Source organism: Aulostomus chinensis, chromosome 22 (genome assembly GCF_037954235.1).
Source record: "Aulostomus chinensis isolate RoL2024-O1b breed Wild chromosome 22, RoL_Achi_v1.0, whole genome shotgun sequence".
NCBI classification, from domain to species: domain Eukaryota; kingdom Metazoa; phylum Chordata; class Actinopteri; order Syngnathiformes; family Aulostomidae; genus Aulostomus; species Aulostomus chinensis.
In genome coordinates, this window is record NC_141341.1 from 5,532,220 (window position 1) to 5,559,171 (window position 26,952).

General features: G+C 46.1%; 2 protein-coding genes across 3 annotated transcripts in view; both read right to left on the minus strand.

Moving 5' to 3' along the window:
- Window positions 1-5,214, minus strand: part of sdc3 (syndecan 3) — a 37,486-nt gene extending 32,272 nt beyond the window's left edge. The window contains exon 1 of one of the 2 annotated variants that reach the window (XM_086193689.1): window positions 4,410-5,206. In XM_086193689.1, coding sequence (XP_086049815.1) covers window positions 4,410-4,463 — 54 coding nt within the window. In that variant the 5' untranslated portion in view covers window positions 4,464-5,206. Of the gene's footprint in view, window positions 1-4,409 lie in introns of both variants that reach the window. The other variant, XM_086193690.1, reaches the window with a different exon arrangement.
- Window positions 5,215-9,151: 3,937 nt separating this feature from the next.
- Window positions 9,152-26,952, minus strand: part of pum1 (pumilio RNA-binding family member 1) — a 31,738-nt gene continuing 13,937 nt past the window's right edge. The window contains 18 exon segments of the mRNA XM_086193049.1: window positions 9,152-11,411; window positions 13,585-13,777; window positions 13,912-14,033; window positions 14,265-14,390; window positions 15,060-15,197; window positions 16,734-16,868; window positions 17,284-17,413; window positions 19,912-20,182; window positions 22,394-22,636; window positions 22,853-23,152; window positions 23,442-23,576; window positions 23,742-23,880; window positions 24,204-24,346; window positions 24,477-24,575; window positions 25,662-25,755; window positions 25,853-26,117; window positions 26,215-26,387; window positions 26,626-26,819. Of these exon segments, the coding sequence (XP_086049175.1) occupies window positions 11,280-11,411; window positions 13,585-13,777; window positions 13,912-14,033; window positions 14,265-14,390; window positions 15,060-15,197; window positions 16,734-16,868; window positions 17,284-17,413; window positions 19,912-20,182; window positions 22,394-22,636; window positions 22,853-23,152; window positions 23,442-23,576; window positions 23,742-23,880; window positions 24,204-24,346; window positions 24,477-24,575; window positions 25,662-25,755; window positions 25,853-26,117; window positions 26,215-26,387; window positions 26,626-26,819 (3,032 nt within the window). The 3' untranslated portion in view covers window positions 9,152-11,279.

A 26,952-nucleotide genomic window follows, 5' to 3' on the forward strand; every position in this document is an offset into this window, starting at 1 on the left:
TTGTACTCAAAAGATGGAATTTCGGCCTTCCCAGTCGGAACATGTAGACTTGTTATGGATTAGTATTGGGAATAGCTGAGAGTGAGTTTGTTTTTTGTTTTTTTTTACTTTTCACTAATTCATCCTCAGAAACGCGGTCCACTCGCGTGACGTCATTCCTCACGGCGAGAAACTTCTGACGCTCACATGCGCACAGAACTTGTTGTCCACTTTGTTTATAAACGATTTCATCATTGCAATCGTTCAGTAGATAGAAACATTATCGTGCCTTTTATCCCTGGTGTTTGGTTACAGTCCGTCCCTGCCAGAAGCATCATGGCGCTGACTTAGGATTTGAAGGCTAATGTGGCATTTTAGTAAGTGTACAACCACGGAGTGCCGCAGAGGGTGACTGATTTTTGTGTGTCCACTTGCCGTGGGTCACACCAGCAGTCAATTGGATTATTACGCTGGATTTTGGGTGAGTGCCAAAAAATAAGCTGCTTGGCAAACAAAGTTTCATGGAACTTTTTTAGAGCACAAAGCTCACATGATGTCACCACAACTAGCTTCTTCTGTTTTAGGTGTGACGACATACTACGTCCACGACAACCACTGAAGCCTCATTTAACCACTCGTTAGCAAATTTTAAAAACACGGGGAAAAAAAGCTCTGAAATTCTGCAGCGTGATATCTACCGACCTGATTTATGCAGTGGAACCAGGCGTTAAAATATCTTGAGCTTGTGTTACTCACAGACTTTCTCCCAGTCAGTTAGCTTAAAAACCCCAGACATTGACAAATGCTGACTTATTTCAGTGAATTCGGATGCAAGCGGCGCAATGCTTCAGCTATCAGGCTAACGGTGACTACACAGTTAGCATGCTAACAAACTAAAGATCTCACTCATTGGTGCACGTGAGCATAGGCAGATGCCAAACTAAGATGCTGGCAGATGCTTTTGCTCACCATTTTAGTGGAGCGTGTAAGAGATTAACGGTAACAGCACTGAAAAAGGACAAATGTACTTTTAATGCTAAACTGTGCATCTTCCATGAGGAGAAGCTGCACTGGTGTAACGAAAAATACCGTATTTATGGATTAAAACCAAAGCAATTTAATGAATGACTTGAGAGGAGGATATAACAAGACTGAAAATCTTTGTTTAGAACCTGACATTAGAGGTTAAAAAAAAAAAAAAGCCTTTAGCCGGAGGCCAATAATAAAAGTTTGGAGACAGTTTTCTAAACAGACCTTCTCGTTAGTAATAAAACCTCCAATTTTGCTGCAAACTTTGAGCTGACCTTTTACAAAATAACAGGATGGTGAGAGCTCCGTCCCCGCGAGTTGTTATCAGTTCATTTCAGATAAATGGGAAATTCCCTGTGATTTCCATCAAATGTTAAAACTTTCTGAGAGAGACAGAAAAAGTAATTTAAGTCAAATGTGATAAGACTGTCAGATATGAGAGAGGAAACATGTGTACACATCCAATACACACACACACACACACACACACACAAACAAGCAAAGGGAGGAGTCTAGGGGAGATTTTTTTTTTCCAGCTGAAAGCTATCATTATTCTCTTTCTTCATCCCTGCTCACCTCAGGACGCCAGCTGTCTGAATGCAGCTCCGGATATGAACTCTGATCTCTTTCATTTCCTCCGTCCACTGGAAGGTGACCCCCACCCACCCCCACCCACCCCCCGCCGTGAATCCCCCCACTCATCCCTTTAAACACACCTGAAATACCTCTGCTGTTACCCCCTGTGTGTTTACTACCTGTCAGCTTGTGTGTGTGTGTGTGTGTGTGTGTGTGTGTGTGAGAAGAGACTTTGTCCTCTAGGACAAGCAAGAAGGACCAACTTCCTGTGTCAAATTGCTTCTCACATTCCACACTCTCCCTCAATCCGCCTCACACGGGCTATTTTCTCCTCTTTCTTGCTCCTTCTCTCTTTCTTCCCCTCTCTATGGGGGGCTTTGTCTGAGATCGCAGGCACAAAACACTGATTCATTGCACAAGTTTCAAACATGATCCTCAATGCTTTTCCACCACACACACACACACACACACACACACACACACACTCCTCAAGGAATGAAGGCTGGCGAGAACAAGTTTTTGGCATTGGAGATTCACTATCTTTGAGCCCACACACAGACAGATGGACAGTCTCATGAAGCCAAACACTCACACATGCACACACACACACACACACACACACTCTCTCTCTCTGACTATTCATGGGACACAACAGATGTCTGTGGGAAAATCAGTCTCTCGTGTAAAATATAGCCGTCCGGATATGATGTCAAAACTCTGATAATAGGAAATACCCACAGAGACACGACACCAGGGACAAGTCAACACACACACACACACACACACTGGTCTGAAGCCAGGAGGCATATAAAGAAAGATCTTGTCAGTAAATGCATGTGACCGTGGGTTGGGCATGTGTGTGTTTAAGGCCTAGGTTGCTTGCAATTATAAGAGTATTGACGTGTGTGTGTGTGTGTGTGTGTGTGTGTGTGTGTGTGTAAAACCAAGACACCTGCATCCATCTGTGGCAGTTTTGTATGTGTGTGAGTGTGTGTATGTGTGTCACACCTGTCTCCATCTGTACGCTCAAAGACAGATTAGGTCAGCTCGAGGCCAAGGATCTCTGGCAGTGATTGCAACCGACTGACCCAGTAATAATCAGTGTGTGTGTGTGTGTGTACTGTGTAAGAACCCGTGCCAAAACCAGTGCTGCACCATAGCAGAAGCAGCGAAAAAAGAATGATGCTCAAAGAAGCCAGAACCACAGAGTGAAGCCAGTGCTGCTGCCTAATTTGGTTTGATGCATTTGCTCACCAGCAGGGGAGACAACCCCCCCCCCCACCTCACCCCCCACCCCCATTTAATTTGCTACCTCTGATGTGCGATTTAAATTTAAATTTATTTTTTTATTTTTTTATTTCATGTGCCCAAGACCCCCGATGGAAACCTGCCACTGTTACTAACTTGAAAATACATTTATGGAAGCTGCCAGACTAAAACATGAAGTCAGACCTGTCCTGATTTCTGCAGGTCTGAGTGTCACATTAAGAGCCCATTATTGGACTTGAGGGCAAATTTGACCTCATAGTTTGTTGTTGTTTTACCAATCCTGCAAACAGACAAACCCAACAATGCACTAACAAAAGAGAGAAAGGAAGAAAAGGAAAACAAAACGCATACTCGGGCTTGTTAACTGGCACATGAATTGAAATAAAAGGGAGATACTCAGCATCACAATCAACCCGACTGGGTTTCACATTCAGAACTCGATCTGCATTTTAGCTATTTTTGGCGCTGCTTTCCTTTTCTCTCAATGGCTGAGCTTCCTCCACCTCCTCCTCCTCATAGGATAAATCTGGATTCATCGGTAGCGGAAGATGTGGGTTGGGGGGGGGGGGGGGGCGACTCGTCGTGTATGATTCCGGAGAGGAGGTGTGGACGTGTGTGTGTGTGTGTGTGGGGGGGGGGGGGGGGGTTCGCGCATGCATTCCTAATCAGCATCTCTCCTCGCGATTCCCGATGACATCATTCATCTGAGCCTTCGTGCGCGCACCGCATCGCCGTTAACTTCCCCGCGTGTAATTTCGTTCCCAGTTACCCCACCCACTTTTTTTTTGTATCACAAACACACACTGCCGCACAAACACACACACACACACGTACACGCAAGCCCGCGCGCGTGCGCTCGCGCGACCGGTTCTAACGGGAGGCTGCTGGCATCCGGACAATATGAATATCTGGAAAGCCTGCACCTCGCAGGTTGGAGATCGGACATCCAATCCGCCCCTCTCTCTCTCTCTCTCTCTCTCTCTCTCACACACACACACACACACACACACACACACACACGTCCCACAGCGCAACACTACCAGGCAATAAAGTCTTTACAAAGCCGCAATATGACCGGAGCCCCTCAAATTAACGGCATGACGTGAGCTGGTGGCACAGACACCACATACCGGGGCACCGCACACGCACCCGTAATCAAGCTCAATTAGAGATTACCCGCTAATTACTGTCTCACACACATACACACGCGCGCGCGCGCACACACACACCTCCTGACTCTGGGGGCCATATAAACCCCGACACTGAGACACAAAGGCTGACGTGTGTGTGTGTGTGTGTGTGTGTTTGTGTGAAAGGGGGGCGGGGGGCGCAGTCCACCGGGAGTCACCGGCGGCCAATAAGGGCTGATATCTAGGTCGAGTGCAGGATTTCCTACCGATAACAGACCATCACTGTCTTGTTAATGATATCACACACACACACACACACACACACTCTCTCTCTCTTTCACATACGCACAAACACACAATGCCGGGGCTCCTGCGTGCACAAGAGCTCCCATGTTAACAAAGGACGTGAGGCTCGTGCGGACTTACCGTGGCGACGCCAGCGAGCAGAGCCGTCAGCGCGAGGAGCAAAGGCAGCTTCATGGTCGGGGTGCGCGGGCACAGCCTCCCGGTGCCGCCGCTGCTGCCTTCACCGGGTTCGGGGTGGTGGTGGTGGCTGTGGTGGTGGTTGCGGTGTGTGTGTGTGTGTGTGTGTGTGTGTGTGTGTGTGTGTGTGTTCTAGGTAGAAGAAGCTGCTGGGGTCTCGGTAGTCTGTCCAACTTCAGAGCACGCCGCCCGTCCACGCGACCATCCGTCCTTTTTAATCCAAGGCTTCACGCGCTGCTGGTCACCCGGAGATCTCCGCGAGGCCTCGTCTCACTTCTCTCTGATTCTCTTGATGGATTTACTACCAGGAGACGCCAGACCTCGTCTCTCTTTCTCTCTCTCTCTCTCTCTCTCTCTCTCTCTCTCTCTCTCTCTCCTCCCCCTCTCCGTTAAGGGCAGGATGTTCCGTATGGCGACGCTGCTTGGCCTGGGAGTCTGGCAGGAGGAAGAGGAGGAGGAGGAGGAGGAGGGGTGTATGTGAAGGGAAGTATATGTGTGTGTGTGTGCGTGTGTGTGTGTGGGGGGGGGTCTCCTCGCGAGTAAGGAGGAGGATTGCCCCCTGCAGCTCGTTTAGGCACCCGCAGCCCTGAAGTAGCCCTCCAGTCACGGCTGCTCCCGAGTCTTTGTTTCAGGTGTTTCCGGTTGAATTAACACGGTTACCGGAGAGCTCCGGTCCTCTTCTGTGGCTGAGTCACGGTCAAAACGTTTCCTTTTTTTCCTCTCTCTCGCTCTCTTTATCTCTGTTGAAAAAAAAGGTGCGATGAGCTCACACCTGTGCCTACGTAACTGAAATTAATATTCATGCGCCACTCACGCCGGAGCCTGCTTGTGTCGCCTAGCAACCAGGCAGTTTAGCAAAAAATAGACCCGCATACAGATTAATTTAGGAGGGGAACCCCATCCTAGAGTTAAACTTGGAACCTACTGGAACTTTTTTTTTTTTTTTTTTTTTGAGGGTTCAATCGGGTTTTTAATGAATCATCAAGTTTGTCAAAATGAATGTTGACTCAGCTGATCCGAACCGTCCACTTCCTTGGTCTTCATCCGGGAATGTCTGCTGCTTGGGAAGAGAAGTGGAGTTTAGATTGTCAAGGATCTATGTTGATGCTCATCATCTCACAGGGCAAAGCTCAACAGAAAACAAACAAACAAAAACCTTCCTAGAACCAGTAGAACATCTCTGCTGGTAAAAAGAACGTCTGACTTCCTAGAATATGATGAAGGTCTTTCAAGGTTTGCCGGATTTGATTTGTAAGCGTTCAGGGAAGGTGATGCAAGAACCTAAATGGCTCCAAAATAACATGGTTGGTTTAGTCGCCAAATTTACGGTCTTTAGAGGTTCTGCAAATGTTCCGTGAGTATGGTGAAGAGACCTTGAGGGGAACATCCCACATATGTTCCCTTGAATGATTCCTTTGTAGCCCCCCTAAATAATATTTTAAAGAACTTTGTCTTAATCACATGGTGAGTTTAAGAGTTTGAAGACCAAGAGGGAACGTCTTGAATGTCCACGAGTTTCAGAACATTATGATTGTCTTTACGTCTTGTATCCAATAAACATTTTCCTCTACAAGTAACCCTTTCATACGTAAGGCTTCCCAACCACTGGTCTGTGGCCCAGTGGTGGGTCGTGAGTGCCCCCTAATGTGCCACAAAATGTTGAGGCTTTTTTGTTGTTGTTTAAATCTGACAGAATTCTTCTTTTTTTAAAGTAGAATATAAAAATATGATGGAAATTATATTCTTTAAGCGTATACAGTGGAAAAAGGAGTAAAACGACTAATATTTAGTTGAATTAAAAACGTCATTGCAACATGACATCATCATTGTGAGACGCTCAGTTTGGCTCAGCAAGCTGGTCGTTCAAGGCTGTGGCGAATAATGGACACTTTACTGAAGTGGGAAAAAAATACAGAGGTAGAGATACTGTTTCTCCCCCCAAAAGATGAAATGTTAAATTAAAATTGTGTGTAGATTTGGGACCTTTTGTTTATCTATTTATTTATTTTTTGTTTGCAAGACATTTGTCAGCTTTAGAGAACCTTTTGGGAACTTTGCACAAGGTCTTCAAGAAAGTTAATTTCATTTTTTTCCCCCATTTTACCACACGATTTTTAATATTTGACAGTAATATTCTAAAGGCTAAAACGCCAGTAGGACGAGCCTTCAGCTCGTTCATGTGAAACGACGCAGGATCGTTTCCCAATGACCATAAACTCAGACATTTGATCCTCTCGTAGCGTTCAGCCGACTACACGGAGGCCGAACCCCTGCTGAAGAGAGCACAACCCATGTGTTTGGTTTCAAAAAAAAAAAATCACCGCAGTTACAACCTCGCTTCTTGGAGTTATCCAATTATCTGCCTTAAGACATCAACAAACCCACCCATGGGAGAACCGCCACCGCCACATCACGCTCAAAGTGACCTTTTCAAAATAACAGCCTGCCAGTTTCTGCAGAAGCCTGGCTCGTTTCAAACAATTGCTGGAAAGGTAGCAGCAGGTTTGTTTTTCTTGTCCTTAAAAGACCAGGAGAGGGACGATGCGTTTAAGGACACCTGCTTCGAGCATTAGTGTGAGTTCATCTGATGACCTCCTGTCACAAACATGAGTATCCTGAGCAACAGTTCATCACCATTGTGGGTTTAATGTCCTTTCATGGCTCCATCCAACTGGGCCTTCTGCACTTTGGGATTTCCCTAAATTTAACTTAGGTTTTCATCTTTTTGGATAATGAGCTACAATGATAACACAATCAACAACAACAACAAGAAAACGGCTCTTCTTTTGTGTTCCGTTTGGCTGAGCTCACTTTGCCATCCTTGGCGCCTCCAGTTCAGAACTGGTGTTGAGACAAACACTGTGTCTGTTTATACAAATAGATTTTGATTCATACCTCCACATACGTGCACCAGCTGCTCCGCTCATGCACTTTGGGTAGCCTTTTGGGATCATCACCCCCCCCCCCCCCCCAGGACACCAGAAAGATACACCGGCCCTGCGGAGGAGGAGTTTGAGGTACATGGCATGAAACCCCTGGCACCTTTACATTAAAATGTAAGACAGAATTTAGGCTGCGAAGACACCAAACAGTTCAAGCCAATCATTGCTTTTACCACGACTTTCACACCGTTGATCCCGAGGGATCCATTTGATCGTGACTCCTGGGAAGCAGGAGAGACAGTATAACCCCACAACAACAACAACAACAACAACAACAACAACAACAAAAACGTCTCGACCGCAGCCTCATCCAAAGTTATGAATCGTGTTTCCGTCGTTTCCAGTCACTCAGTCCGGAGCCTGGTTTGACGCACGGCCGGAGTCCCACCTCCTGTCAAGCACAGCCTCTTCTCTTGATCGTAAAAATGCACCATACAGATATTTTTCGCTCGTATTTGTGCGCGTCAGGGGACGGGATGAGCCTCCCCACACGTCGGTCGTCTTTCGCTTCGATCTGCCAGTCTTGATTACGCAGTTACGTGGATAATGAATCCAGGGATTCGGTCTTGAATCAGGTAATAGCCACTTATCAGCACCTATTAGCGGACTCCATATGGAGAGCAGTCGTCAGCGTGGCATGGCACTGATCAACAGGGCTGTCATTAGTCAGGACCGCGGCGTGTTACCGGGCCAGCCTCGTTAATCAGTTCCAGCACTGAGACCAGGATCAGCAGCCCCCCATGTGACTCCTGACAGCTGGAACAGGACCTGTCTGGTCAGTGTTTGTGGTCAGTAGTGACTAGAATGGGAATTTCTGGATATTAATTGTTAATTTGCAGGTTTTTTTTTTTTTTTTTTTAATCCAGGTTGTGGGAAACCCTGTCTTCAGACCTCTTGGGGGGGGGGGGGGGGCTTAGTGTCAGTTGAGAGAGTCCTATGCGACTTAACCTCTATCAAGAATGTTGACCTCACGCAGGTGTGGCCAGGTTGGAATGATAAGAGACGTCTGTCCTGTGTGAACGTGCGTGCCATATAAGAGAAATAATGGGAGTGAGCCTGGCCCACTGAGAGAGGGAAGGGGGGACCCAGTGAGAACAGGAAAAACCTGAATTAAATTTACCGTTTGTTTTTTTTTTTTTAACGGTGGAAATTTACTAGATCTTAAGAACCAGTGGCGGGCCGGTTTAAATTTGGGGACATACCGCCACGTTACGGGTGAGGCAACGATGTGAAGAAGCCCCGTAAAGGGAGACTTGTATTATTTCAGTACTGGTCCTCTGAAGAACTCATTCAGGATGCGATCCAGATCAGCTTCAGATTTCTTGCGTCTGCTGTTCTCGAATGAATCTTTTCGCGCTAAACTCTGCCTGTCCATGGTTTTCTTTTCTTTTTAAAAAAAAATAAATAAATCGGTTGCAGGGATGTTTATGAAGTGCATTTATGAGGAATATGGAAGACGATCCCACTGTGGACGTCAGAACTCTGAAAATGAGACAGGGATGACCAGGGAGACGTCTCAACTCCCTTGTGGGTGGCGACAGATTGTTCAGGAGCCGTCACGCAGACCAGAGCGAGTTGTCTCCCGAGTTCTGCAGCTCAGTGCCGATGGACCACAGCGCCTAGCCGTGAGAACTGTGAGCCCAATTTTGGCGCAACTGGACCTGGACGATGAACCGAGAGGTGGTTGAAGGTCACCATCACTCTGAATGTGCATTTAATCTCGAGAAAAACAAAACAAACAAACAACCTTGAGGGGATTTCATTTCAAATCCATCAACTCAGACTCAGGGATGACCTGAAAAACATGATGGGGGTCAAAGGTCAAGGTCACCCACAGGCCCACGTCCTAGAGGCATACAACCGCAATGGAGAATTTCACTCAGAATAAAAAAATTCTAAGAAACGTGCAGTTTTAAAGGCCTCAAGGTTGGAGATCTGAGTCGCCACGACGGCTGAAAGACAAACCGAGCTCAAGGCGCTTTGAAACTTAGAGAGAGAGAGCAGGAGCCGGGCTCCGCCTGCGACATGAGACGGAACAATTCGTACCGACCCATTTCACACCACTATCATCCCATGGGACTCTCCAAACTCTCCACCAGTGGGGGGGCCCCAAACTCCACCCCTCCTAGATGAACCCGTCTCCTCCTCCGCGCCCTGCAACCCATGAGTCGAGCGCACCATCAAGCACACTTGACGCCGGTAAATTTTCAAAGTTTTTTTTTTTTGTTCAGTTTGGTTTCAAAATAAAGATCACACAATTGTTTAGAGACAATCTACAACAGGAGTTACAAAAAATAGTTGCCCAGGCAATAAGCATACACAGGTTCTGTTAACTATACACATATGGTTACAGGTGTGCTCGTAGTAAATATACACAAGGCTGCTCCAAATGTACACCGCGCTGTGGCGGGCTGCCTCTCTCACCCAAAAGGACATGGACATTATGATACAGCACTTACAGCACTAGAGAAATGCCAAAAAACACAAGAATCTCCTCTGTACAATCCATGGGTTTACCCCGCCGAAGACATGGTCATGGGTCGTCGAGGGGATGGGGCGGAGCTTTGTTAATTCTCCCGCCCAGCCCGCGTATCCATGACATAGTTCAGGGGGGTAAAGCATTCCTATAAAAAGATCTTAAAAAAGGTAAAAAAAAAAAAAAAAAAAAAAAATTTAAACAAACCAAAAAACAAACCAAAACAAAAAAACCTTCAACATAAACCAGAAGACACCACTAAGTCTAACAGAACATGTCCAATTGGAAGTCAGTGGGAGATGAACGTCTTAAGTTAAGCAGTGACAAGATAAAGATAAAACCAAGCGTGGCGAATTTTTGTACAAGTACTACGCTGTATAGAAAGGGCTTTTCAAAACAAAAAAATTTGATATTACAATTTACAATATACAACAACTCATGTCACAACCAAGGAGGTGAGAATATACACTGAAATGCACAGGGGTTTTTTTTTTTTTCCTAAGATGTTTTTTCCTTTTTTTTTTTTCCAGAATGAGCTTTTTTATCTTTTTTTTTTTTCTTTTTCTTCTCATACCAAAAAAGGGTGGTAAAGCACTTTTACATTACAAGGGTTTACAAATGTACAATTATACAGTCAGAAGTATGTGGTCACTACTAGGATACATTATAGATACAGATTCAACATCAAAAACCAGAAAAACTACAAAGTTTTATATATATATTTATATATATATATATGCAAAGGTCTACACCAAGTATACACGTTATATTTATAGAAGCAAGACCAGAAAACGAATCTCCCATGCTAAATGATCTGTAGGCTGGTTAGCTGATGGCATGTGTGTATTCGTCTATGATTCTGTGACAAATTAAATACTCGTTCCATCTCATAGTGGTAGGTAGCTGGGATGGGAGGAGGGGACACTTGGATTGTGTGTGCAGCAGTAGCAAAAAAGTGAAATGATTTAGAGTTCATCTGAAATGAAGAAAGAGGAAGTGAAAGACGAAGAAGAGGAAGAAGAAGAAGAAGAAAAAAAAAAAAGGGAGGGAGTGAAGCGGGAATTGGATCACATCTCGCTCCACTCCCTGCCCTCCTCCCCCGCCCCCCCCCCCCCCCCCAAGTTCAGCAGGGCTGGGCTCAGGTGGGGGAGGGGTTGCCAAAAAAAAAAAAAAAAAAAAAAGGTTTTGAACTAAGGCTGCCTGTAGCAACAGGCTCCTCCTGAAGGGTTGTTGTGGAAACGGGGATACAAGGAGTCCTCAACAAGACTCAGAACGAGACAGTCGACATGACGCCTCCCGGAGGGTCGGACCGGGACAGGAGGGTGGGGGCTGGTGGACATGACCGCATTAGAATGTGGTGGGTAGACATTATTTCAGTTGGAGGGAGGGGGGGGTTTACATGATGCCATTGGGAGGGCCACAGAGAGGACCCAGGTCGACGCCATTCTTCATGTAGTACTTCTCCAGCTTGGCCAGGATGTGTTTTCCGTACGTGTACTTCCTCAGGGTGGAGATGTGAGGCCGGATCTGAACACAAACACACGTCAGAGTTTCCAGACTGAAAACCCACAATATTTCAAACGAAGAAGGAGAGTCAGACATTCTCTCAATATCCGGCTTCACGCAGCAGCACCGTTTATTAGCAAATCAATGATGGCTTGTGGTTAAAGTCAGCCTCCGTGTCGTTGCCAAGGAAACCAATCACACCAGTGACCCCGAGTGAGATTTAGAGCCCGCTGATGTGAGGTACACGAGGGGTTGGGTTGACAAAAAACCTGCTTGTTTCCCTTTACAGAGAAAAAAACCATCAGATTGTTACACCCACTTCCAGAGTAAATGGAGACACCTTTCTGCTACTGACACCAGTGGCAGGAGGGACAGACTGACGACTGGTTTTAGAGGCGGGGACTGGAGATAATCCTAAAGTCAAACATCTCCAGTCAGGAGGGCAGTAAACCTGCCAGTTATCACGCACGAACAGCAGCTTTAGTGACCCGCAGCTTGAATGAGGAACTGACAGCATGTCTGACTCTGAGGGGGAGGAGAGAGAGAGAGAGAGAGAGAGTGAGAGGGAGGGAGGGAGACAGACTCGCCGGTTGTCCCGATGGACAAACTGCTCATTAACGTAACAACGGTGGACGGACATGCGCGTAAATTTGCACTCTGGCCAGTTTTCAGAAAATGTGATAAAAACCACAGACACAATTGACTGACTGGGGTCTGTTCGAGTGACATCACTGCAGGCTTTTGTCTGGTTTCAGACACAAGAAGGTCCAGGAATATTTCACTGCTACGTGACCGTAAGCCATCTAAATTAGTTCAAACAACGACCGTAATAAAATCCAATCTCTCTCAACACTTGGATTTGAGCTAAGATAAACCTTTAATCGTCCCACACCGGGGAAATTTACAAGTTCACAAATTTAGAGGGATTACAGGCAATAACCCTGGTCAAAGAAGACGTGGATTACACCAGACCCGGGGTCCTCAATGAGCGTCAATTAGGTCCACGACCGGACCGCGGCACACCTCTCTGCGGACCCAGGGCAAATGGCACTTTTCAAAAACAAATAAAACCTTTTTTTAACATATATTATTTGTATTAATCGCCGATCTATCGCTATGCGCTACTGCTCTATCGCTAAATTCTGTTTCATTTATAGTCAAATATCTCCCATGTTCCCACTCCTGTTGTATTCACTGCATGCGCTCTGCGTGCTGTGTGTGTGTGTGTGCGTGTGTGTGAGAAAGTGTGTGCTTTGGGAGACAGCGCTGATAGGCTGTTGCCTGGGTGACAGGGTATTATGGGTTGTCATCTCTGTGACAACGATGCGCTGATTGGCTGAGAGAGCGTGCATGCTGCTAGCTAGACTGGACGGACCGCAGCAGCTTGAAGCACGAGTCGTACCCGGCACTTTGCAATCTGTTCGTTTACGTGCCACCAGTAGAAGACCGAATCTAACAAAATGGCATGCTCAAAGTTGACCAAGAGAAGAAAAGTGAACAGTGCTTCGACCTGCCTTGTACTTGACCGACATTGATAAATGGACCCATGCTTGTATGAAAAAAAACCATTGTGGACCTTCAAGATTTGTATCTGAGGGATTTGAGGACCCCTGCACCAGACCATGTGCTCAAGAGACAGCGGACCAACGTCTTTGGGCAGTTTTGCTGTTGTTAGCCGTCAAACGCTGTTAGCTTCAAGCTAAAAAAAAAAAAAAAAAAAATCAGTCGGTTCTTCTTTTGTCCAGACCAATATGTCTGCTGCCTTTAAGTGGCAGTGTGTGTGTGTGTGTGTGTCTGTGTGTGTGTGCGCGTGCGTGCGTGGAGCCCCAGCCACTGAGAAGCACAAACACCGACGCAGTCGAGTTTGTAAACTGATATTTTCAATAGCTTCCAACAACAAAAATGTGGTTGCTCCAGGAAAGGCGAATAACTGAAAACGCATGCTAATTTTTGGGTGAACCATCCCTTTAAAACCTGCTGGTTACGCATGAAGACATTTGCGGAGGAAGAAAAACAAGCAGCATCGACTGTCCTGCCCTCCTCACGCTGCTCATACATCTGGACCATGAGTTTCTCCACCGGCTGGAAGGGTTACAACTATCCCATCTGCCAGCCTGCATGATGTCAGCTCAAACCACCGGGGATCAAAGTATTCCAGAGGTGCTGAGATGGAAGTGATAAAACAAACATCTACCTTGTGCATTACTATCTTGCGCTGGGTGGGCTCGGCCACGTCGATCATCTTCTGCACCACGTAGTTGGCGTACTGGTCCTTCATCATGGTGTATAAGGCACTGTGGGGGCCCTCCGTCAGGCTGCACACCTCGTCTATCAGCACAGCTCGTTCTGCCCGCGACGCGTGGGTCACACACTTCTCCACCACGTTACTGAGCAGAGAAAACCGGGGGGGATCAGCGAGAAAGTTCCAACTCTCTCTGCAATTGTGGAGAACTTTCTGATGAAGTGCGTGTGTGTGTGTGTGTGTGTGTGTGTGTGTGTGTGTGTGTGTGCAGGACTGTACCTGGCAAACTTGTGCTGGCTCAGTCCCAGTACATTTCCTCTGATCTCTGCCACTATCTTGCTCTTGTCCTCAGCTCGGCCGTGCTCCAATACGTGCTGGATCACATAGTTGCCATACTGGTCCTGAACACACACAACACAAGGGGACGTAAAGTAAAATGTGAGGACACCAGCTGGCGCCGCCGCTGCCACCACCGTCACATCAAACGAGCAGCCAACCTCAAAAAGAAGCTTTGTTTAAGTCAAATAAAGCTGTCATTATCCTAAAAAACATACCTGGTGGAGAGAGAGAGAGAGAGAGAGAGAGAGAGAGAGAGAGAGAGAGAGAGAGAGAGTGTGTGTGTGTGTGTTTACCTGCACAAGCTGCTCAGTGTGTTGATGAAGCTCCTCGAGTATCGGCAGTGTCTGCTCAGGAAGGCAGTGTTCAAGAATGCGCTGGATGACTCGGCAGCCATAAGGGTGAGTGGAGAGGGCAAAGACCTGTGAGACACACACCATTACACACACTGTTACTCATTCCCCGCACACACAAACACACACACACACCAAACTGCAGGTGAGACGGTGACTTCATGGTACTGATGTGCTTCTGCTCCGTGTTTACAAGAGTTCAGTTGTGCTCGGAACAAAAACACATGTTTCTGAAGGCCTGATTGCGTTGTTAAATATTAGCAGCCCCGCTAACACATGTGCAGCCCCTGCAGCCAAGGAGACAGCAAATTCCTGACATGCTTTCAGCTACGCAAACACACCTCAAACATGGAGCGTTAAATGGTTACACAACGTGAACAAATGTGAGGAGGAAAACACTCAAAAACCAGAGATCTGTTGCACCACAACCGAAACCTTCAGAATTTTTTTTTTAATTATAGGTGCATTCATTAACACACAATCTTTTAACACTCCATGCAAATGTAACATTTAACTTGTCGATAGAAGACAGCTGACGCCACTGGGCTGCGGTTTTTGTTGCCATGGCAACGTACCCGTTGTCCGGAAAGGACTGAGAATGTGCGTCTATGTACACTTGGGTGGTGGCAATATGTTTGTGGCAGTGTGTGTGTGTGTGAGAGAGACACAGCCAAGCACCACCAGGCCTCAGTGACTGAATGTGGAAATATTAGAAGTGCACGCACAGACTGAACCCACCTGTCCCTTAAAGGCGTCTATGATGAAGTGTAATGCATGAGGCTGGACACACTCGATACACTTCTGCACCACGTGGTTACCGTTCTGGTCTTTCACACACTTCAACACATGGCCGTCCAGCTCCCGCACCATCTCGCTCTGCAGGGAGGAGGAGGAGGAGGGCGAGGAGGAGGAGGGGGGGGGGGGGGGGGTTTAGGGAGCCAGGAGGGGTGTGGAGAAGGACATGTAGTTGTTTGTGAGAAATCAAATATTGCCTGAAAGAATTTTCCAAACTCTCCTTCATTTTTCACAGCAGCTCTCGGTAGCAAACAAATAACACTGGAGGTCGGAAAGTTGCCCTGGAGAAACTATTGAAGTCCATTAAGGAGAGATGAATGGGGGACACACACAAACACGTGTTCCATCACTTCAGAGGACACTACACTCATTTCCTGGAGACTAACTCACACTGTAAACCTCCACGTAACAAATCTCCATCAAACGTTTTCAGACCTCCCACGTTCTGGACCTCAAAGTCAACTCTCAGTGACCTGCAAACACCCATTTGAGGTGATGTCACTAACCGAGACCGAAGAAATCTGATCCAGCGTCACTGATCTGACCCTGAATCATTTTGTCGTAACCAAGATGGTTTCATGGAGTTTTTTTTCTTTTGTTGGGCTTCTAAAATTTCAACTCTGTCATTTGTTTTCCTAATTATGTGGTTATGTTTTCCTTGTGGAGATTTCCTACTAATTCGAAAAGAAAATGTTCGGGGCCAATTCGTCACCCAGCAAACTCACTTGATTTTCTTGCAAGTCTGGAAAAAAAAAAGCGTGAATAAATCAGCAAGTGAAAATTAAGACTGCAACCCATCAATGTAGTCAATTATTGTTTATTTAAGGAATTTGGGGACATTTTTTTATGATATGAAAACTATATCTTTAATTTTTTTCTAGACATATCTAAAAAGATATTGGACTCATTCTTTTTTTTTTTTTGCATTTTTTCTCTCATCACTCGTTCCAAGGACATTGTCTTGATTTGTTCAAGAAATTACCTGAAAACTGGTACCAAAATTTTTAAATAAGCGTAATTCACATGATAAATTTATGTGAAATTCTGATTTATTTATTTTTTTAAACCAAGGAGCCCCTAGACAACCCTCAAGAATCCCTGACTGATATAATAAGGACTTGCAAGCCCAGCGTGTGGCACATTTATGTCCCCACATAAGATGAGGAATACCTGATGCCAAGCAGTATTCAGCCAACATTTATTGTGGCACCTACAGTTCAGAATTTGCATAGCACCTGTGGTCTGGTTAGGCTCGCCTGTGGGTGGTGATGGAGCACCTGTGAGGAACCTGCTGCTTCACACCCCGGCTCCATTAAACCCAGAGCGGACATGAAAAATGCAGTTTCAGCATGAAGCAGTACCTCTTTTTTTATGCAGCGTTCTGCTCTACAAACACAAATTAGTGGTACGTGTTGAGCACACGGATATTAGATATTCTTTGAAATGAGGACACTGGGATATTTGGCTTCTTACACTAACAACCCACATCGCAGCGGGGCGATGACAGGATAAGTTTATCTCAGGTCGTTTTGGAGCTGAAGGGTTGAAGATAATGAGCAACAGTCTGTTTCGCTTGTTCACACTCTCACACAGTCCAGTGGGAACCGGCGTACTCACAATGACTTGCTGATCCGAGGGGATGAACTCCAGAGCTTTCTGAATGACCCTGCAGCCGTACATCTGCAGGGCCAGAGACAGCACGTGACCTCGGATCCTCTCAGCCAGAGCCAGCTTCTGGTCCAGGCTGCCAAACTTGAAATCACACACACACACAAACAAGTCTGTAAATACTTGATTCCATGTGATGACACATGACGCACCACCACTTACACCGGACATCTAAGCAGGCTAAAGGAGCAGGTAGAATTCTGGAGAGTCTGGCGAAGAGTTTCACTGAATACAAAATTGTTTCAATGCTCAAATGAACTTAGCAAACTATCAAATGTACGAGCCTGCACGTGGCTGGATGGGTTGTTCTTAATGTTTTCCCTGCATCTACAGTCAAGCTCGTGAACGGCAACAGACGATGATAAGATTCACAAAGCAGAACTGTGAGCTAACGTTGGCCAAAACAAGAAAATGAACCTGCAGCCACATAGTAAGTCTTTATTTTATTCTCCAATTTACTTATTAGACTCCTACAATTAAGTCCAACTGTCATACACACCTCAAAAAACTTCTGGATGACGTAATTTCCAAAGACGTCAACCATGAGCTGGTAGGCTGCCTGTAGTATTTCACTGAAGACGAGCTGGCGCTCAGCTGGACTGGCTCGCTCCAACTTCAACTGGATGAATCTTAAAGTAACAGAGAGAGGATAAACACTCAGGATGTTTATTGCGGCGCTGGTGAAGATTTCAATGTGCTACTATCAAGTCTCCGTTTTATTTTAGCACATAGAGAGTGCAAATTCTGCCCTGTTAAACCCATTTATTCTACACATGGAGTCTGACTTCAACATAAAGCTAGATACACAGATGAGAGAGGGAAGTTATGCAGGGAGGCAGCTGAACAAAGACGGCGAGGGAGCTGCTCCTGCGTCCGTAACCTAAACCAACAGTCAGGGAGATAAAATGGAGAGGAGAAAAGATGAAGAGACAAGAGGAAGTGTGACGAATCCCAGCAAAGGTAGAGATAAAAAAAAAGAGAGTGATGCTGAAGAGACGGAGAAAAAGAAAATGTCTGGAATGTCTGGACGTCATGGTGTATAAATAGACTGTTTCAGTGGAAAAAAATCTGCATCTGCAGGCTGGTTCAACGCAAACAAGCCCAGAAACCAGGACCAAGAGTGGCCTCTGGGGCCACTGGTACCAAATTAGTCTCTGAGGGAGAAAGGGTGGGAGCAGGGCAGAGATTCATGTATCAACACGTCACCAAGACTTTATATTGACAGAATTTTGTCTTTTTACGAACAGACAAAATATTAATGCCTGGCATCTTTTCTAGACAAATAAACTTTCACATATAAATACTTCTCAGACGTAAAAGTGTGAACAGCTGACTGAAGGGCAGCTAATGCAGGGTCAGCCTGGCGTCAGAACATACATCTGTACCTGCAGAGGAGAAGACCACATCTCTACCTGTCATGTTGGGGGTTCAAACAGCAGCCTGGGAGGTCTTCTTTGCTATTTTGTTCTGCTTGTTCAAGAAGTTCTCAGCGTGTATTTAAATGCATGTTTAGCAGCTGCACCAATGATGCTACCTGTCAGCGCACTGACGAGCAGGCCCTTCGTACTAGCATGCTAAATGTCGGCAAGGCTCCTGCCCATCTCTGCTGTGTTTCCTCTCCGCTCACAAATCTGGTTGAATGCTTTAGGCGTTTTAAGGTTTTGGGGTTTTTTTTTGTTTGTTTTTTTTAAATTGCCTCCCATTTTTAAACCAAGTTTATGTTGATGTGTTCTGCTCGCTCGTTCTCCTCAAATCTAAAATGTTCCCACACAGGAGATGTGGAATGTGGCTTTGAAAGCAGTCCTATTTTCCTTAAGTGTTATCTTCACATCACTGAAAGGACAGAAAAAAGCAGCGTGACCAGGAATAACAGCTAAACTGAGTGACTCAGCTGAGTTTTCTTTTAATTGGCTTCGACACTGAAGGCACACTTGTGGCCAAGTCTTGGGAACACCCTGGAGCATGGAGCTGAGACAACTGTACAAACATTTGCTCTCCTCTCTAAAACACTGGGAAATATCCTAATGGCTGCTCTGAAATATTAGAAAATCTGTTCATGTTGTGTGTTGAACATGAACAGAACAGGAGGACTTTGATCTTACCCTCAACTATGAACTGGACCAGGGTGGTTTTGCTTCAGGGTCTCTTGGACTGATATTTTTGGTTGCTCTCTACTATTATGGTCCTAGATCAGAGCAGGGCTGGATCATCAAACTCTATTCAAGCACAATTTGGGCTTCAAGTGATTATGAAAACAAGATAGTCAAGATAACACTACTATTCTGAGGCATTCCAGATGCTCTGGTTTTCATAACGTTCTTATTTCAAGGAGTCTGCCAACGAAAAACAAGAATTCTACAATTCTACACTTTCATTTGGCAGACGCTTCTGTCCAAAGCGACGTACAACACAAGCAAGAATTTGGACCGGAGGGAAAAACCTCGGCGAGTACAACCAAGTGCTTCAAGTTTGAAGGAGGAGTGGGACTGAGAAACTGATTTAAAAAGGTAGTTTCAATATTGACCAAAATTATTCGGGCAGATCTCATTGAGACGCTTTAAATGATGTGTGAGGAGACAGTGGAGAGCAAATAATCCCATCTTTAAATGAACCTTCTGAAATAAAACATGGAATGGTGTGTTCCATCCATTATTTCTAAATAAAAAAAAAACATTCAAATTGCAGTTTAAATACACGTCTGTCCATAAACGACGAGAACCTGAAAGGGTTTACGGTGCATTTGACGTTGGGATCGAATATGTCACTCCTACTTTTTAATCCTATCAAGACATTTATGTGACACTTGTCATAATCATGGAGCTTGCAACACTCACTGGAGGCTGGAGCAGCGTTTTACAACACTCCCACTGCTGTCCGTAGCGTTAAAATGCTGCAAAAACCGCAGTAGGACTTCAACAACGTGACTGAGACGAAACACCCCACATCTTAATCTGACTACCGTTTCCTCCGACTATGAACTTGCTCAGGTCATGGTCTTCAGTGTATGGTGTTTACAAGGCAACGTCTTAAGCAGGATACTTCCATGTAAATGTGTCCCCTGCTCGCTGGAGCAGTGGGGGTGTGTAGGTGTGTGCTGGAGGCCGGGGTCACTGATGCTTGTGGCTACCTGCTGCCGTGCTGATCCTGGCTGAACTCCATGATGTGACCAGCGATGTCTCTGAGCTGCAGGTTGGGGTAGCGGTTGTTCCTGAAGTCCTCCAGCAGGCGGCTTCGACCTGACGGCATCACATCAGACATGCCATAGCGTAGTCGTGATGACGGGAACAGCTGGCTGCTGGGTGAGAAGAGGGAGGAGCCTGAGCTGGCGGCGCTACGGTACTTGGCCTCGGCTCCCGGGGCTGCAGAGATGAAGCGCCCGCTACCGTTGGTCAGGCCTCCTGTGAGGGAACAGATTGTTAGAACTGGTTCTGTTCAGACTGTCTAAAAGTATAATTACCTCCACCTAGGAGGGATGTCTGATGCCATTTGTTTGTCAGCAGGATTACAAAAAACCCTCCCAAGCTCGTTTTCATAAAACCCGGTCAACATGGGCCAAGAGAAAAGCCATTACATTTTGGGGCGGATCCAGGACTTCTTTTCATTTTAACATTGGCAGATAGAGGCTTTTTATTGCCACATTGCCAATCACTTATCAGGAAATACCAAATGCACTGATATAAAGTATTTCACATATATCTAATACTCTAACAGGGAATATATCCAGACGTATGATGGTTTAAGTTGGAAATTTGCATTTAACAGCAGCGTGGGCAACTGGCCTTGGCTCTCGGAGTGCAATTCTGTTAAAAACTGATATGAATAATACATGTTCTCTTTTGTCGGCTTTGGTACATACCAATTTTTAAAAGCATGAGTCACCTGAACTTTAATTTTGCTCAGACTTACTGCCCTGAATATCAAGTATGTAGATAATTACTTGCACAGATTAGCATAGATTCTTTTCAAATTGATGGCACTGCAGTTTTAAAACCTTTCTTACATCATCACATTCATGCTCTGTAGCTCAGGCATGCAGCACTGGGTGGCAGCACTGGATCCCATTTGAGGGAGCTCCACGCTGGAGAGAAATGACCTCTTCTGGCTCCACGCAAAGCATTAAAACCGCAGTTAAGGAAAACGCAGGGCTGTACAACTGCTCAGAATTCCAAGTAAAATTCCGCTTTCTGAAAATTATTCTGATTAATTCCATTTCACAATTACGCTCGAGCGGTCCTTGTCTCATAAACCCAGTATGAAGTTTCAAAATTTTAAAAATGTAGTCACAACGCGCAGTAGTAATCATTGACTAAAATAATTGTGACTGAGCTATAATCGAGCAGCCCTGGTGAAACCACTAATTGCTGTGAACACTGGGGAGTTAATTAAAACCGATTTCCTGATTCAGCTTGAAGAAAAACTAGAGAGCGGCGCTTGATTGTACACGCGTCAGTGTTTGCTGGTGGAGTAACGAGGTTAAGAAGACGGGCATTTCTGGGTAGTTGAATGTACCAGGCCTCAGTTTCTTCCTTTCCAAACAAGCCGTGTGATGCAGTTTATATTTGTAGCATCTTTAAAATTGCCAAAGCTAGATAATCCATCAGTCATTGAGAAGAGCGAACTTGGCTCTGTCAGTTTGTTTAATTGATGTCTCACACACTACAAGTGGCGTGCTTCTACACTTCAGTCTGCCAACTGTCAATCACCGAGCACAAACATGAGCGGCAATGAAAAGTCTGAGTTTGTAATTAATCCCTCCAAACATCCCGCCTCACAAATCTGCTGTCACATTTTTTGCCGTTATGGGTGAAAATCACGTTAGCTGGAACAGCAGTTTAGTTCGCGAACAATTTTTGTTTTGTTTTGTTTGGTATTTTAGAAACAAAAACACCTCTTTATTCCAGAACAAATGCAGACTTACTTGCATAACACACACGGGGCATCTCTGTTTAGTATGAAAAATTCTATTCATATTGCATGTAAACAGAATCTAAATTGAAACCTCAGACGTCGCCATTCAGGACATGGGCTTAACGCTGAGGCAGAGCTAATGTCAGGCTCTTAGTTCTTGACTTCACAATCATGATAGGCTCTGCTGTACACTACTCAGTTGTTAACTTTTAGGCTGTAAAAACAGTGAATAAATTGTGTTGAGTGTTGCACAACCCCCTGAAACTGGCTTGTTTGACTGTCACGATCGAATTCATTTAGTATGACAACATCTGATTATGAGCGGCCCACAATTAAATCATTTATCCACATTCAGGGGTTCTCATCTCCACTGGTAATGTTGCATCTGTAAGTTGCTTTCAGCCTCGTGTGGTGAGTCGCTTCATGATAGGAATTTTGATCCATTTGCTTCGACAACATTTAGGAAGTCCGTAGGAGCTGCACAGATATATTATACGTGTATACATAGGATGCTAATTTACATGAAAGTACGATGGACTAAAGCTTTAAGGTAGAGTTCAATCATACTCAGTCACACAAGGAAACAAAGGTGCTGGCATTGCTGCACCAACAGTGTTTCCATCTGGTCACCGGTGACCACACAGACATCCATGTGAAGCTAAACTGACAGAGATTACATGACACAAGGTGCAACCACGTACCCAGATTGAGGTTGGATGAGGAGCTGTGATTAGACAGCGAGGGAGGGGGCGTGAGAGAATGGGAGGGGCCCTGGTTGGGTAGGGGCATACCCACTGGGCCAGGAGAAGGACTAAAGCCCAAGGTGCCATTGTAAAAGCCCCCATGGCCAATGGGAGTGAGGCTGGAGGGCGTGCGTTTATACAGCTCATTGTTGCCTGTCAGGGAGTCCCGCCTGGAGCCACTGCCTCCACTCGAGTTAGCCACTAGAGGGAGGAAAAGATGTTAATTACTTCAGGCATGTGTTGAAACAGTGAAAAATCAATCTGTATTTGATTTAGTCTTTTACTTTGTAAAACAACCATCAGCCAATCAACAAGAAACCGACTGAATCAAGACAAGATTGGGCTGAACAATCATGCTTCACCGACGTCAGACACCTCAGCAGAGTCACTTTATAATCTGTACAGAGTCGTTCCTACCGGCAGTGCCGAAGCCTCCAAGTGTGGCCCCAAGTGTGGCACCCAGAGAGGAGGAGGCGGGCTGGCTGAAGCCCAGAGAGGCTGAACCTGGACCGGGCTGGGCAGAGCCCTGTGAGAAGAGAGAGGAGCTCTGGGAGGAGGAGCTGAGGGAGGACGATCCATAGAAGGAGCTCCCACCCAGAGCGCCAGCAGGCCCACCCTGCTGCTGAGGCTGTTGGGAAGTCATGGCACGGAAGGGCCCATTGGCCCCACCACCCAGACCCCCATTGGCACCGCCTGCTGACGCTGCTGCTGCAGCAACTGGAGGGGCAGACAACAGCAGAGGGGGAGCAAGTTAAGTGAAAACTGAATCCCTCAATAATAGCGTCTGCATTAAAATGAGTTGTAGGAACCCTGTGCAAAACGTAGAATTAAAAGGTCCTCTCCTACTCTCATAATAGCACTTAGAACTTCTTTTTTTTTTTAGGACACAACATGTGATCAGTGATTCATGTGAATAACAACCACGTTCGCCCTGCTGCCAGTAGGGAGCAGCAGAGGAAGGACACACATTATGGGGGACATGTGCTTTACATGAGTCACCGTTTACCTGCTTGTGCTGCGGAGGGAGATATGATGACAGAGGCGGGGGCCATGAGGCGGACGGGGCCACTCCTCGCTCCAGTATTGACCACCAGGGCCCCTGTCTGATCATAGTACGCTGCGGGGGCCAGAACTGGATACCCTGGGAATAAGACAGCAACGAGATATTCAATCTGCCCAAACTGATCTCAGCCTGCAGTTTCTGGAAACTCCATTTAACAACAGATAAGAACCACTTGACCTGATATCTGTAAGAAATCACAATGATCCCAAACATGGGGACTGCTGGCAAAGCAAGACCACTCACCAGGGACTCCTGCTGCGAGCCCCTGTCCGAAGGCAAGGGCAGAGTTGACTGCTGCCGCTGCCACCAGCTGATCATTCTGCTGCCCCTGCTGACCTTGGCTGGGGGTCAAAGGTCGCTGGTTACCCCCAGCACGCATCACCTTTATGAGGTACATAAAAATAGGTCATTACCGGCACAAAAATGAATACATCAAGAGGTTTAAAAACACCAGGATAACCAATCCCAAAGAAGATTACAGCCTTGATTTTGTTTTTACAACCACATTCCTACACAGAAACACACAAAGTGGAAGATCAGACAGCCAGGACAGCTCTCGCAAGGGAGCAGACAATGTTTAATCCATGTGCTGCTCTAAGATTACATTCAAATCTCAACTAGCACATACGCAACAGACAGATCAAGACAACTTCAGCCAGTGGCGTCAGTGTGCCAGTATTCTTGGCAAGCGGCTGGCAAACAGACCTGCTGTTGGTTTTGCTGGCCCTGGCTTGCCGCCTGCTGATTGGCCGAGCTGTTGGCTGCAGCGGCCTGCTGCTGGAAAAGGTTAGCAGGGTAGACCCCCCAGGGGGTTACTCCATAGTACTGGGGGGGCATCACTGCCGGGCCTGGACGCAAACACAAATCATTTTTGGTGAGCATGTTTGCATCTCATCAAATATGGAGGATTTGAATCACTTGAATAGTTCCAGCAATATTTCATTGCTGAGGAAACCCTGCAAAACATTCAGGTCTCACCGAGTGTAGCTGCTGCTGCTAGTCCAGCTGCGTAGGGGTCCGTTCCTGGTGGGGCAGCACTGATGATGTAAGGATTAGGCACAAAGGCCGGGGCCAGACCTGACAGCACATGGCGGGAACAGATGAAGCAGGGCCAAAGGTTTTATTTTTTTACACAACACAATCAGTAAAACATTACAACATGGTGGTGTGACGCTTCAGTCAAAACCAGCCAGAGTCTGGACAGGTTGAAGCATGACCATAGCATTGAAACAAACTTCAAGTCTGTTAGGCATTACATGCTTTCCATTGAACAGTCATGACAGAGGAAGCCTGATAAATATTAACCCCATACAACAACATCGAAGTGTTTTTAGTAACCACTCTGCAGTCTTTTCCTCCAAAAACTCAGCGCACACGGAGAAATAAATGAGTCATCTGATCAGGAACCGTACAAAGCACTAACGCATCAACAATCAAACTCTAGCTTGTGAAGCTGGATATCAAACTTCTACCCTCCAGACTTGTCACTTGCAACTGTTTTATTTCACACAGAGAACAGGTTCACTGTTTCTGTTGCATCGCTGACATCTTTTCTGTTCCTTTCCACTGCTGAGGCAGCGGGGGTTCAGGGGGTACAGCAGGCCTCTAATCTGAAGGTTCCCTCTGCAAGGGCAGCTTTTACATGCATGTATTTGTTCCTATTACCTTTCAAACACATGACTTCAAGTTAAAACAGGCTTTACTTAAAAAAAAAAAAAAAAATCTGAAAAATCAAAAATGAACTTCGATGTTTAATGTCATCTCCTTTACAGCATTAGAAAAATCTGTTCTAGAACCAGTGAGCATATCACTATCTGTTTTTTTCAAATGAGGATGAAGTATCACTTTTCACTCTCAAAGATGTTTGATAATTAGTGAGCTTTGGATCCAAAAACAAATTTTTATTCTGTCAAGCTGAACGTGGTGATGAGCGTCTTCATTTAAACTCCAGAATAAAAGGATAGGATTCATAAAAATGAAGGGAGAACAACAAACACAAGGCCCGGGGAGCCAAAGAAAGGGGATCTTGCATCAGTTAAGAACACCCAGATGATGGGAAATACGTCAAGCATGAAATGAATGCCACGGTCAAACACATGGAATCATGAAAAACATTGGAGACACTCCAGGTCAGCTTACGTACACACAGACACACACTCTTACCGATGTGAGGCTGCTGCGCCGCTGCCAAGGCGTACTGCTGTTGCTGGGCTGCTGTCAACTGCTGCACTGCGAGGGCATTGTTTCTCTGGAACAGCTGCTCACAACAAGCGGATCACATTTTAATGCCATTAGAGCTAAGGCCCCTACTGAACTAATGAAAACTGTTAATAAGCTCCTCTGCTTGTTCATACCTGCTGCTGGTTCGTGTAATCAAATAAGCCCACAGTGGGCGCAGAGTCCATTTGCATCTGGGAGTTGTAGTCAAACTGAAGGGGCTCCATCACAGACTCCATGGGGTCCATGGTGACACCACCTTGCTCAACACCAGAAAAGTCCTCAGGGGGTTTGGGACCTCCACCTCCTCCCAAGGGTGTCAAGCCCTCAGCACCGACGCCCCCAGGACCACCAAGCAGGTCACCCTCGGGGCCAGGGGGTGGCATGCTGCCTGGGGGGCGACTGCAGCACGGAAAAAGAGGGAAAAGCTAAGTTTACACGTAAAGATGAAGATGGTGTGTGTGCGCGCGCGTGTATCTGTGCTGTGTCTGAGTCCTACCCAAACTCTTTGACATCAACATCGAGGCCGTTCTGCACTGGCAGTCCATTAGGGTTGATGACATCGTTGATGACGTCACCTTCGCCCTCTGTCAACTCTTTCAATTTCTCTCCCTCAAACGTTGCCTTTGGCTTCTCTCGCTTCTCCTCCTCCACCTCTCCGTCCCGCTGCCCCTGTGTGATGACAAGAAATATAACTGCTGGTAGCCTGACAGTGATAGATGGCTCACACACAGAGGTAAGGTCATATGGCTGAAGGAGACAGACAAGAACAAGACAAGAGACAACACTGCCCAAATTGAAAGTTGGTCGCAGAAAATAAGACATTTTGTGCATTCAACTATACGTGTTGTTGTGGCGAATAGAAGCACCACCAAGATTAGTGTGACGAGTGAAGAGAGACAAGACTCACATAGGGTCCTTTCCGAAGGCAGGAATCCAGTTTGTCAGCTGGTGAGGAGGAGAGGACGTACTCCACCATGCTTACTCCAAGACCTCCACTCTCAGACCGCGGGGACATTACTGAACCAACCCCAACTTCACCGCCACCATGGAAACCCTGCCCTGGCCGACGGGACACCATGATTGGCTGAGACACTGAGTGATCTGCAGCATAGAGAAGACAGACTGTTAAAAAAAAGATGCAGTGATGGATGGAAACATCCACATACTTAGCACATGTACACTCCATTAACAAGGCCGAGGTGTCGACGGCTCCCTTACACAATCATAACATAAT